At 49.9% G+C, this 13414-nt stretch overlaps 1 protein-coding gene across 1 annotated transcript; it reads left to right on the forward strand.

Moving 5' to 3' along the window:
- Positions 1–2532: 2532 nt before the first annotated feature.
- LOC142583736 (uncharacterized) lies at positions 2533–3339 on the forward strand. Its single transcript, XM_075694224.1, has one exon. It carries the CDS (start codon positions 2602–2604, stop codon positions 3337–3339), a length of 738 nt encoding a protein of 245 aa, XP_075550339.1. The 5' UTR covers positions 2533–2601.
- Positions 3340–13414: the final 10075 nt, after the last annotated feature.

Consider the following 13414-nt stretch of genomic DNA (forward strand, 5'->3'; position numbering starts at 1 on the left):
TGCGCTCAAATTTCGCATTAGGAAGTAACGTAATCGTCGGTAATTTTTTTATTATTTTGTTGTAGGCGTTCTGATTTTTCATGTAAGGTCGATTGATGTACTCGTGTTCATTGTTTTATATTATGCGAAAACATCGTGCTGATGAGACAGCTGTGATGGCTTCGGCATTTACCATTCGCAATATGTTGCTTGTTCGATCAGCCTTAGTCGACGTGAGGAATGTGGAATGATTTTTATACGTTTAATAAGCGCTGTGTTATAGTAAATTAACCTGAGTAGTAAGAAGAGACAAAGAAAAATGTGTTATCATATTACAGTCTGCAACGCGTGAATAATTACTTTGCAAGTTTGCCATCTTATATGATTAGTGCAATAAAAATAACCTGTTGTTTCTCTTAATAACTTGTTGCATTTCCAGTGGCTTTCAATTCTACCCCAAAGGCTCCAAGGACCAGCACTCATCCCCTGCTGCCAGCAGCCGTTGCTCACCCGTTCCCTTGTACGAAACAAATTTGATCTAGAAGCTCGTGCATCTTGAATATTTCTCCCCTCGCAGATTTGCTGCTACGAAGCAGCTGTTAAGTTTGCGGTGTAATCGTAAAAATAACCTTTGCGCATGTGAACATTTGAAATGCGTTTAAATCTACGTGTCTGTACCGCATATATCGAAAACGTGCAGCAGCAGTAAATAACGGTTAGTGATGAATGACGGTCACGGTTGACGGTCACTGACGTAACTGCAGGCGCCATAGTTCTCTTGGACCCGCCGTGGTTGCTCAGTGGCTATGGTGTTAGGCTGCTGAGCACGAGGTCGCGGGATCGAATCCCGGCCACGGCGGCCGCATTTCGATGGGGGCGAAATGCGAAAACACCCGTGTACTTAAATTTAGGTGCACGTTAAAGAACCCCGGGTGATCGAAATTACCGGAGTTCTCCACTACGGCGTGCCTCATAATCAGAAAGTGGTTTTGGCACGTAAAACCCCACATAAAAAATTGTTCTCTTGGCCACGGTCATTATTCGTCTGGTTTCGGCAGCCAAAATGTGATCACATAATTGTCCACCACACGTGTGCGAAGTTTTCTCTAAACACCTTTTAAAACATTTCTTGCCTTCCGGCCTCCGCGAGAAAACTTCATATGCACGCTGAAAAACATCGCACCACTTTTTGTTGCACTGTCATGTGCGTTCGCATGCGAAGTTTTGAGCTGTTCGAGCCACGGGCGTAGTCAGGCTTTCATTTCGAGGGATCGTGGGGGGTCCTACTCCTTATGTGTACGTTCGTGCATGTGTTTCTATATGTGCGTCTATATATATGTACATACAAACAAAAAATTTCGGGAGGTTCGCAATCCTCCGGCTACGCCAATCGTTCGAGCGTAGCCTGCATTAAAAAGTGTCATCTTGCTCAGCGCTTGCGAATAATTACCGTGTGTTGCTCGCGACGAGCAGACAAAAATGCAATTGGAACACCGCACGGCATTTGCCTCCTGCGCGCTCGAGGAGTTGTTTCACTGCAGAGCTGGAACACAACGGTGTACCTATGCGCAACTCTGCGGTAGCGTATACGGGGATATACAGGTACACTACTCACATTTACTTTAAGATAGAGTCACTGGAAAAAAAATTTCGGAGTACCGCATTCGTTTTGCCCGCGCCGCCGACACGTTCATTGGCCCAAACGTACCATGTGACCTCTGGGGTGCCATATACCTTTCAAGCGCCGGGCGGGCCGGCTGAGTTAGAGCGCAGGCAGCGCAGGTTCCCTACGTTTTTTTTTTTTTTGTGTGTGTGTGTGTGTGTGTGCGTGTTCGGATTGTCGCGCTGGCATTTGACTGCAAGGAAATCATGCCTGGCTGCTGCGCCTTCGGATGCAGCAACCGAACTGAGTCTGGAAAGACTTTTTTCTAGATTCCGACCGGGAAAAATGACCGAAAGCGTCGTTCTGCGTGGTCACAGAATCGGCCGGGAGAACTTCAAGCCTACAAAAAACACCCGCGTGTGCGACGTATAAGTACACCTTGCTTGTGCTTTTCGGCACTGTTTTAGAAGATATTTAAGCGAAGTGCACGAGGTGTTAGCGATGCTACGAAAATAGAGAAGTGGTTCTTGTGGGGTAGGAGGAAAGGCTAGCACTATTTTCTGCAACCCATGCGGGAGCACGGCTCAGCGCCAGTAGGGTGGGGAGATGGGATTAAAAGAGAGAGAAGGTAGGAGGGAGAAAAAAAATTGGAGGACGCTTAAGCTTCGCCTTCAAGAGTGGAACGCGACAGCGTTCCCGTCGACCCGCCAAGGGGTGTAAGACAATGGGCTACGGCGCAGCGACTACGCGCCCCGCATCGGACGCGGTGAGCGTCGAGCAACGCAGCGTTCGGCGCGACAACGAAATGTGCGCCTGTGCAAGCGACGCACGCCTGAGCCTAAACAGCTCGTTTCTAAGGCAACACCGCGTTCACTAGAGGCGCTTTTGTACCGCTTTGAAGCATCGAACTCGTGGCTCAGTGTCGAGATGGTGGTCTTGGATTGTCGCATTTGTTCTTACGACAGATTGTTTCTCGTTTTGTCTTCTTACGAGATCAAAGTGATTCATTCTTGCGTACGATGATCCAGATCCGTTTGAAAAGCGTTTTGCCTGAATTTATTGTGTCTAGTGCACAGCCTGTGCACTATCGGCTTAAAGGCTACTTGCGAGAGGTAGTCGACTCCCTTCGAATATTAAAAGCTCGGTTTTCACTTCAGTACCTGAGTACAGTAACAAGAAAGAAACTGTACAAGGATTTAGTTGAAGTTATGATGCCAGTGCCATTGTACCGAATGAAATACTATGGAGGCCCAGGACAAGATGTTTTAAAAAGAGTTAAAAGGATGCCAGTGAGAGCAAGCGTAAAGTCGTTCTTCTTTAAATTGCATACATCTACCCTTCCGGTCAAAACATGGATAGCCGACAAAGGAATATTTGTACCATGGACGACAAATTGTGCGCTATGTAACAAGCCGGAGACCATTGAGCACGCTTTAATTGAGTGCTGGGATGCAATTTTTTATTGGGACGTCTTGCAAAGAACTCTTAAAAAGGAACTGCCGATAACAGCACAGGGTATACGTTTCCTGCCGGTAAACAGCCATCAGGGCTTTCCGTCCGACATGATAATGCTCCTGGGCCTCCATAGTCTTTGGAAGACACGGATGGCGGTAACGCACGCCGATGTGAATGTGCGCTCAGCACGAGAAAATTTTGTTGAAAGCATTATCTTCATACGTGAGATATATCGTGTACAGGCAGATCCGCCTGACTGGTTGGGTATTCTTGATGAATTAGTGAATTTCAAGAAATTTTAGCTTGTCACGTTGGCCCAAGTAGGCCAACGTGTTTTTATGTATGTATGTCATTTTCTGATTAAAGAAAAAAAAAACTCGTGGCCCAGTGGTAACGTCTCCGTCTCACACTCCGGAAACCCTGGTTCGATTCCCACCCAGCCCATCTTGCAAGTTGTTTTTTATTCATGAAGTGCCTGCTGGGATTTATCGCTCACGGCCAACGCCGCCGACACCGACGCCGACGACACCGGCTTTTCTGCGACACGAGCTCCTTAACGCTGCCGCCTTAAAAGTAGAAGGTCGTCCTAGCAGCATCAGAGCAGCCCGGCAGGGAGCGCCCGGGAGTTCATTGCAGGGATCGTTCGCGTCTTGCACGCTTGACGCGGGTACACGTGTACGCGTTTGTTGCTCAACACACGCGGTTATTCCGTGCTCGTGGCACGCGAACGCACACTTGTCGCGCGAGAATTTCGCGTCCTCACGTGCACCAGGTACTCGCATGATTTCTCCGTGCACGTGAGCGCGCTCTCGCCTCGAGTCACTCGACCAATATGGCACTTGTTTTTCGCAGATCGTGACGATCGCAGTCAATAAAAACATGGTCAATACGAGGCCCATGATACTTCCTTTCTTCCACTTGTCCTTTGCTCTCTTATACATACGCATTTCGGGCTTGAAACCAATGGCCAGGTGATATTCACAACACATGCTTCAAATTTTGAGCTTGTAAGCCGAGCACATGCAATGAACTGAAGTCAGCATACATATTATGTTTTATGTTGAAATGCTACGGTGCATACCCAAATAATGTTGTGGTTGATGCATAACAAGAAATACAAAACAACAGAACACTCAGTAGCTTTAGTTTCACTCTGTCACTATGCATGTTACATAAGCCGCTCTAAAAGCACAACAATCTTATACATCACCTATGTAACTTAGAAAAAAAGTGCTGCGTCACCAGCGGGCGTTCCTGCTTTTTTTTACACAGGCAGCAAATCTTGACAGTCTAAGAAAACAGTCATAAATAAGATGAGAAGAGTAGCCGCTGTTTGGGATCGCACTGCTGGTACGATCTGTTGGGAACTCGGCGCTGACGCCCGTGGTTGTACCTGGGTCGCAAGCCCCAAGGGTAGCGTTGGCCTGGCGGCCTGGGGTACAACTGGAAGCATCCGAAGGTCCCGGCAAAGCATGAGTCGACTGGTAACAACAAAACAACTTGTTTATTTTAACATCGCAAAGAGTTGGCGGTCAGGTTTGACCGTAGTAGAGAGACGGGAGAGCACTTCACTCAACAGAAGAAATCGGAGCCCTCCTTTTGGCGTCCGGGGGCAGCTGTTTTTATACTCTCGCAGTTGAGGGCAAGAAGGAACCCCTCAAAAGACGAGCACGTGAATGTACAATGGGCTAATGGTGACGCACACTGTCGTAGCGATGCCGTAGCACCATGTCGAGCACGATCTCGTAGCACCCTGTCGTGGCGCTGCCGGTCGGACACAATGACTGTAATGAGAGGATGGTCCCTGCTTTGGCATCGCCTGTTTCGGGCACAATGACTGGAACGAGATCCCTGCTTTGGCATCGCCTGTTTCGGGCACAATGACTGGAATGAGATCCCTGCTTTGGCATCGCCTGTTTCGGGCACAATGACTGGAATGCGAGGATGATCCCTAGGCGGTCGCATCGCCGCAGTCGCGCCTGGAAACACCTGGCGATGAGTGTTGCGGCGACGACGATCGGGCCAAAATGTCTGCCGCCCCGCCGCAGTCGCGCCGGCAAAACCACGTGTCGCAGGCGAAACGCAACAGACCGCCCCGCCGGGGGAAGGAGATCCCGATGGACAGGGGACTGCATCCGCTGTCCGGAGGGATGTCGCTCGATGATGCTCATAACCGAAGTCGGGCGTCCCTCGACGTTTCTTGAGCGCAGCGCACAGAGAAGGCCTCGTTCTCTTGTTCAGGTTCGCACGGGACACTGCAAAGTGACTTCGGGAGAGTTCACATTTTTGTTCTCGTTCCCGGCAAGCGTTAGAACTACGCTGAAACTCAACCGCTCAGTCAGCAAGCACGGCACAACCCTCACTAAGCCCTGCCAGGCTCTTTCCCCTTTTTATACCACTGCCTAGTTCCTTACAGTAGTCTAGCATCACTCAGAACGCGTCCACAAATTGAAAAATTGCACTAGAAAGCATATCATCACTTTGAAACACTAAACAAAAGCAATATGTTAAAAAAAATCCTGCCTCAGGAAGAAAAACATCAGTAACAAACAATTTTGAGGCTGATTCCTACGTTAGGGGCTTCGACTTAAGCCATCGGCGTTACCGTTGAGACTCCCCTTTTTGTAACGCACCTCAAAGGAATATTGTTGTAAAGCGAGGCTCCAGCGCAGGAGGCGGCCATTTTTGGGAGAGATGGTCTGCAGCCATTGGAGAGGGCAGTGATCCGTCTCAATGATAAACCTCGAGCCGGCTAGATAGCATGACAATTTCTGAACGGCCCACACGAGACATGCACACTCTTTCTCGGTGGCGCTATACGCCTGCTCACGACTGGTCAGCTTACGACTAGCATACAGGACGGGGTGTTCTACTTCTCCATTTTCCCGTTGGCACAGTACAACGCCCATGCCTCGCTCACTAGCATCGCACTGAACAATGAACCCTTTTGTATAGTCTGGCGATCGTAGCACAGGCTGGCTTGTTAGGGCACTCTTTAGGGCGCTAAAAGCTCTTTCCTTTGTCTCGTCCCAGACGACTGTTTGAGGCTCTGTCTTTCTTAGAGCATCCGTCAGGGGAGCCGCGATATCAGAGTACCTAGGGATGTACCTCTGATAGTAGCCGGCGACACCCAAGAACGACCGAATATCGGTCTTTGTGCGCGGTTGCGGAAAGTCTCGCACAGCGGCCACTTTTATTTCAGAGGGGCGGCGACGACCCTGACCAATCACGTGACCGAGGTAGACAACCTCGGCCTGTGCTAACTGGCACTTAGGAGCCTTGACTGTCAAGCCCGCTTCGCGCAGACGGGTTAGCACTGCCCGCAAGTGTGCCATATGCTCAGACCAGGATGCGGAGAATATCGCTACGTCGTCTAGATACGGTAAAGCGAATTCTTGCTGTCCCCGCAACACTTTATCCATGAGGCTTGAAAAACAGTATGGCGCGTTCTTCAAACCAAAACTCAACACTTTAGGACGGAATGTTCCCATTGGTGAAATGAACGCCGCATACCTACTAGCCTCTTCTGTAAGTGGAACCTGCCAATAACCCCTGACAAGATCTAGGGTGGAAATAAACTGAGCGCTACTAACTTTCTCAAGGCGCTCCTCGATGTTAGGGATCGGATAAATTTGATCCTTAGTGATGGAATTAAGCCTGCGGTAGTCGACGCAAGGACGAGGTTCCTTGCCCGGTACCTCAACTAAAATCAAAGGGGAGGTATAATCACTCTCACCTGCCTCAATAACACCGAGCTGTAGCATTTTCTTTACCTCAGCCTCCATAATATCGCTCTGGCGGGGTGACACCCGATACGCCTTGGATCGTACTGGCTCTGGGGAGGTAAGTTCTATATCATGAGTAAGTACAGAAGTCCTACCAGGCCTCTCAGAGAACAGACCTTGAAACTCTTGTAATAGCTGGTGTAGTTCGGTTTTCTGCTCGGGCGACAGCGGTGCTTTACTGATAAGGTCACTAATGACTTGACCGGTGTCTTCCCTGTTCGTCACTGAGCCTAGTCCCGGAAGCTCGACCGGAAGCTCTTCAGGAACGTTTACCATCATGCACACCACTGCTTCCCTTTGTCTATAAGGTTTGAGCAGATTACAGTGGTAAACTTGCTGTGCTTTCCGCTTTCCTGGCAGACTTACCACGTAGTTAACGTCCGACAGTTTCTGAACAATTCGTGCTGGGCCCTCCCACTGCACGTCTAGTTTGTTGTTTAGCGATGTGCGCAATATCATGACCTCATCGCCCACCTCAAAACGACGGGCCCTGGCTGTCCGATCATAATAAACCTTGGCCCTCTGCTGGGCCTTTGTCATTGCTTCACCTGACAACTCCTGTGCCCTTCTTAAGCGTTCGAGGAGCTTAAGCACGTACTCCACCACGACTGGGTCGTCGCCCCTACCTTCCCATGATTCTCGAAGCATGCGAAGCGGAGATCGAAGCGAGCGACCGTACACCAGTTCAGCTGGCGAAAACCCCGTAGCCGCATGCGGCGCGGTCCTTAAAGCAAACATCACCCCAGGCAGACACAGCTCCCAGTCAGTTTGATGTTCAAAACACAAGGCTCTCAACACGCGCTTCATGACGGAGTGGAGCTTCTCAACGGAATTCGACTGTGGGTGGTACACTGAGCTGTGTAACAGCTTTACCCCACACCTTTCGAGAAAAGTTGTCGTCAAAGCGCTAGTAAACACTGTGCCCTGATCTGATTGAATTTCTGCAGGAAAACCAACTCGCGCAAATATGGACAGTAGTGCATTAACTATCTCAACTGAGCTGAGTTCTTTAAGCGGCACTGCTTCAGGGAACTTTGTCGCTGGGCAGATCACAGTCAAAATGTGTCTGTACCCCGTGGCTGTTACCGGCAGAGGTCCCACAGTATCAATAACGAGCCGTCTAAAAGGCTCCGTAATGATAGGTACCAATTTCAACGGCGCCCTCGATTTGTCGCCTGGTTTGCCCACCCGCTGACAAGTGTCACATGTCCTCACGAAATGGTCTGCGTCCCGAAAACACCCTGGCCAATAGTACTCTTGCAAGAGACGGTCCTTAGTTTTCTTAACTCCTAGGTGTCCGGACCACGAACCCCCGTGTGACAAGCGCAGCAGATCCTGACGATAGCATTGAGGCACGACCAGCTGAGCGAACTCCACTCCTCTGCGGTCTAGATACTTCCGGTACAGGACTCCACCTCTTTCCACAAAACGCGCAGTTTTCCTGGCGATACCTTCTTTGACATTGCAGCGCACGTTTTCCAGGCTGCCATCCTTTTTTTGCTCGGCTATCAAAGCCGACCGGCTGACTTTTAGCAACCTATCAAGTCCGTCTGACGTAGGCGCGATGAGCAAATCAGTAGATAGCTCTTCTAACTTTCCCGTGTCGGGCATTTCCTCTCCAGTATCTGGCGCCTTTAACGTTACAGACTCAAGTTTATTCAGTTCGGGCGTGCTCGGAATATCAGCTTGCTGCGCCTCTGACCCTTTTTCGTTGTTTGATAACGTCGGCCCCGCAACTACCGCCTTTGCAGCGAGCTCCCGAACCTTCGATCTGGTTAAGGCCTGAACACTAGCTTCACCAAACAAAAGCCCCTTCTCGCGCAGGAGGTGATCGGACCTGTTTGAAAATAGGTACGGGTACTGGGGTGGCAGCATAGATGACACTGCCGCCTCTGTCTCAAGCGCTCCGAAAGGTCCTTCAATAAGCACCTTTGCTACTGGCAGACACACGCTATGAGCTTCCACGGCTTGCTTGATCCACGCGCACTCGCCCGTGAACATATGGGGTTCTACGTAAGATGGGTGAACTACATCCATCGTAGCTGCGGAATCGCGAAGCACTCGGCACTCTTTCCCGTTTACGAGGAGGTCTCGCATGTAAGGCTCGAGAAGCTTCATGTTCTCGTCAGTGCTGCCTATTGAAAAAAACACAACTTTTGGTGTTGTTTCCGGACACTGCGCCGAAAAGTGACCCGGCTTCTGGCACGTATAACAAACGCCCGCTCGCCTCATCTCGAACCGCTTTCTGCGTTCGGCTTCGGCTGCCGTCTCTTTACGTTTGGTCGGATTGCTTTCACTCGCATCCTCACTACGCGTGTCCCCCTTAAATCTCATGGGCGTGAATTTCGGCCTCCCAAACTTCGAGCCAAATTCACCCTTTTGACCATCCTTAGCTCCGCGAGCCCGACGCGTCACAAACTCCTCGGCTAGCTCAGCGGCTTTAGCCACCGTACAAACGTCTGGCCTATCCAAGACCCAGTATCGCACGTTCTCCGGTAACCGACTATAAAACTGTTCTAGCCCGAAACACTGCAGAACTTTATCGTGGTCACCAAACGCTTTCTCTTCTTTGAGCCACTCCTGCATGTTCGACATAAGCCTATACGCAAACTCTGTATATGACTCACTTTTGCCTTTCTCATTTTCCCGAAACTTCCGACGGAACGCCTCCGCAGACAGCCGGTACTTTTTTAGCAGACTCGATTTCACTGTGTCGAAATCCTCTGCCTCCTCTCTATCCAAGCGAGCGACTACGTCGGCCGCCTCGCCGGGTAACAAAGTGAGCAAGCGCTGTGGCCACGTTTCCCGAGAGAACCCCTGCTTCTCGCACGTTCGCTCAAAGTTAACCAGGAACAAACCAATGTCCTCTCCAAGCTTAAACGGCCGCATCAGGTCAGTCATTTTGAACAATACTCGTTCTCCTGCACCGTGTGCCTGACTTCCATTACGAGCGCGTTCCATTTCTACCTCAAGACGCTTCATTTCCAAAGCGTGTTGACGGTCACGCTCTTGTTGCTCTCGCTCTTTCTGTTCTTTAAGTTCGCGCTCCTGTTTCTCTTTTTGCTCTTTAAGTTCGCGCTCCTGTCTTTTTGACCTCTCCTCAATAGTCTCAAGGCATTCCGACAGCTCGTCATCCTCAGCCTCTAACTCAAGAATAGCCTTTAGCAGTTCTGGTTTTCTTAGTTTGTCTGAGACATCCAGACCCAACTCTCTTGCAAGCTCTAACAATTTCGGTTTGCGCAACGACTTCAAATCCATGGCTGCTCTGAATGCTGCTTTCTCTACTGCTTACTATTGTCTTGCCGCAAACTAACCCGGCAGCAACGACAACCACAATTACCAGCTCTGTTTCTGACACTAACAAAAGCCTGGCAAAGCTCAGAAGAAGAAAGTCCCGCACTCACCAAACCTCGCAGGCAGGAATTCCGCGCAGTCGTTCCGCTGCAGGCAACCAGTCGTCACACAGGGCTCGTTGCACTGCTCCCGGATCGTCGTTGAGCTGCTCAGCATACAGTCAACTGCATCTCTTCGCTGCTGGCCTCCGTTGTCGCGATCCCACCGCTGCCACCAGATGTTTGGGATCGCACTGCTGGTACGATCTGTTGGGAACTCGGCGCTGACGCCCGTGGTTGTACCTGGGTCGCAAGCCCCAAGGGTAGCGTTGGCCTGGCGGCCTGGGGTACAACTGGAAGCATCCGAAGGTCCCGGCAAAGCATGAGTCGACTGGTAACAACAAAACAACTTGTTTATTTTAACATCGCAAAGAGTTGGCGGTCAGGTTTGACCGTAGTAGAGAGACGGGAGAGCACTTCACTCAACAGAAGAAATCGGAGCCCTCCTTTTGGCGTCCGGGGGCAGCTGTTTTTATACTCTCGCAGTTGAGGGCAAGAAGGAACCCCTCAAAAGACGAGCACGTGAATGTACAATGGGCTAATGGTGACGCACACTGTCGTAGCGATGCCGTAGCACCATGTCGAGCACGATCTCGTAGCACCCTGTCGTGGCGCTGCCGGTCGGACACAATGACTGTAATGAGAGGATGGTCCCTGCTTTGGCATCGCCTGTTTCGGGCACAATGACTGGAACGAGATCCCTGCTTTGGCATCGCCTGTTTCGGGCACAATGACTGGAATGAGATCCCTGCTTTGGCATCGCCTGTTTCGGGCACAATGACTGGAATGCGAGGATGATCCCTAGGCGGTCGCATCGCCGCAGTCGCGCCTGGAAACACCTGGCGATGAGTGTTGCGGCGACGACGATCGGGCCAAAATGTCTGCCGCCCCGCCGCAGTCGCGCCGGCAAAACCACGTGTCGCAGGCGAAACGCAACACCGCTCACGAACGCACTAGACAGCCGCGCTCACAAATCACAATGTAGAAAACTCTCGCTCATTATTAGTGTACACAAGTACATATACGTTGCTGTAATCACGCAAATGGCTCATATTGGCCTTCCACAAGATTTAGTGCGCAAATTGGTCATCGAAGTTGGTTTTTACGCCTGCTGTGAACAGATCGTCTTACGATCACGGCAGTCGGGGGAATACACGGGGGATCACGGGGGGGGGGGGCAATACACCGTTGCGCACACGGCAGTCGCAGTGTGTCGTGCGTATACTGCGGACAAAGTCAGCCTGCAGAATCGTAAGCGCGCGGTATCCGTTTACAAACTAACTTAGATGTATCCGATGTAGCTTGTGAAATTATACAATGAACGTACGTGCTGTGACACTGTCAGGTGTTAGTTTCGTCCTTCTTGGAAACATTCAATAGAAGCCGACGGCGGTCCACGATGTTCATGCCCAAAAGCACAAGCTTGCCTCATTCCGGCTCGAAGTGACGCAATGTTTCCTTCGTAGCTCGCTCCGCGGCAGGGAAAGAAAAACGCGCGCATAAGCTACCGATAGCAGCGCTAAGCTGCGGCCCACAATCGTAGCACAGTCCCAGCAGTAAACACGATCGGCGTGCAAAACAACCACCGGCTGCATTACTTCGCACAACATAACATTTTATTTTCGTTCTTAGCAACCATTATCTCTGGGAATAAAGTATTTGTACTTCAGTAAACAATCAACCCGATGTGTCACCGAATATCAAGCTCTTCCAACACGGCGGCCTTCCCGCGACGCCGTCGGCTTGGAAGGTATATGGCGGTGGCCGCTCAGTGTTGCCAGTCAAATCCCGACCTTTGCGGTACTCAGAAATTTTTCCAGTGAGTCTACTGTAAGATAAAGCCCCTTGATAATTTGAAAGTAGCGACACTCTCCTCCTCACGGCGCTTTCCTCCTTGATTCTCCTCGCCCGCCGGCTGTGCACGGCGCGCTTTTCCTCCTCGGCTCCCGCGGACGGGCCGCAGGATTCTATGGAGGCGTGTTATTTTGGGCCAGTTGCGGGCCCCACTGGGGTTGAAAATTTTGAGAAATGCTAATAACAGCATCGATAATGCTGGAGGCAACGTTTATGAGGAGGTTGGTTTTTTCTTAAAGCCGTATGAACGGGGTATAGCGATGTAAAACGAGCTTTGGGGCGAGTTCTATATTGCAGACAATTTTTCTGCCCCATGATCAGATGCTTTACTTCGTGCGTCTGATCTAGTATTGCTTGTGACACATCCCTTTGTGGGCAGCTTATTAAGCGAAAGCCTCAGAGTTCTGTTTCAAGGTCCCGTTGTGAGCTACAGAAAATATCACTTGACTGAAGGAAGGCGGGAAGCGAACCAAAGCATATGCAGCCGCGCATAGGAGATGATTAATGATTAGCAAAGTAATGATTGATTAGTGATTGGATTAAGATGAATTTGGGTGTATTAAGGAGGGTTAAGGTGGATTAAAGTTGATGAAAGTGGATTAAGGTGCATAAAGGAGGACAATGTTGGATTAAGGTCGATGAAGGTGGCTTAGGGTGGACGAAGGTGCGTTTAGGTGCATTAAGGACGATTATAGTGGATTAGGGTGGATTAAAGTGCATGAAGGATAAGGCTGGATTAAGGAGGATTAGGGTGGACTAAGGTAGATGAATGTGGATTAAGGTGAATTAAGGACGATTATACTGGATTAGGGTGGAGTAAAGTGAATGAGGAAGCAGTAGGGTTGATTAGAGAGGATTGAAGTGCATTAAGGAGGGTTAGAGTAGATTAAGGTCGATGAAGATGGATTTGGGTGCATTAACGAGGACTCTCGTGGATTATGGTGGAATAAAGTGGATGAAGGAGGATTAAGGTGGATCCACTAAGATGTGGGTTCGGTTGATTAATGTGCATTAGGAGGATTATAGTAGACTAATCGGTCTTAATACTCAATGAACCCTAATTCACCTTAGTCCACCCTATTCCACCTTAATGCTCCTTCATACAGCTTAATATTCCCAGTCCACCTTAACACAACCTAACCAACCTACATCGCCCCTAATGCACCTTAGCCTACCATATACGGTCTTAATCCTCCTTCATCAATCCTAATCTATCATAATCCGCCTTAATCCTCCATCATCCACCTTAATCTTTATTCATGCACCTTAATCCAACTTAATCCTGCTTAATAGTCCCAGTCTACCTTAATACACCTTAATCCGCCTCTATCAAACCTAATCCAGCT

Source organism: Dermacentor variabilis, chromosome 5 (genome assembly GCF_050947875.1).
Source record: "Dermacentor variabilis isolate Ectoservices chromosome 5, ASM5094787v1, whole genome shotgun sequence".
Lineage (NCBI taxonomy): Eukaryota > Metazoa > Arthropoda > Arachnida > Ixodida > Ixodidae > Dermacentor > Dermacentor variabilis.

What these genes read in the sequence shown, in the direction of transcription:
- LOC142583736 (XM_075694224.1), top strand. Translation starts at nt 2,602, where the DNA reads ATGATCCAGATCCGTTTGAAAAGCGTTTTGCCTGAATTTATTGTGTCT.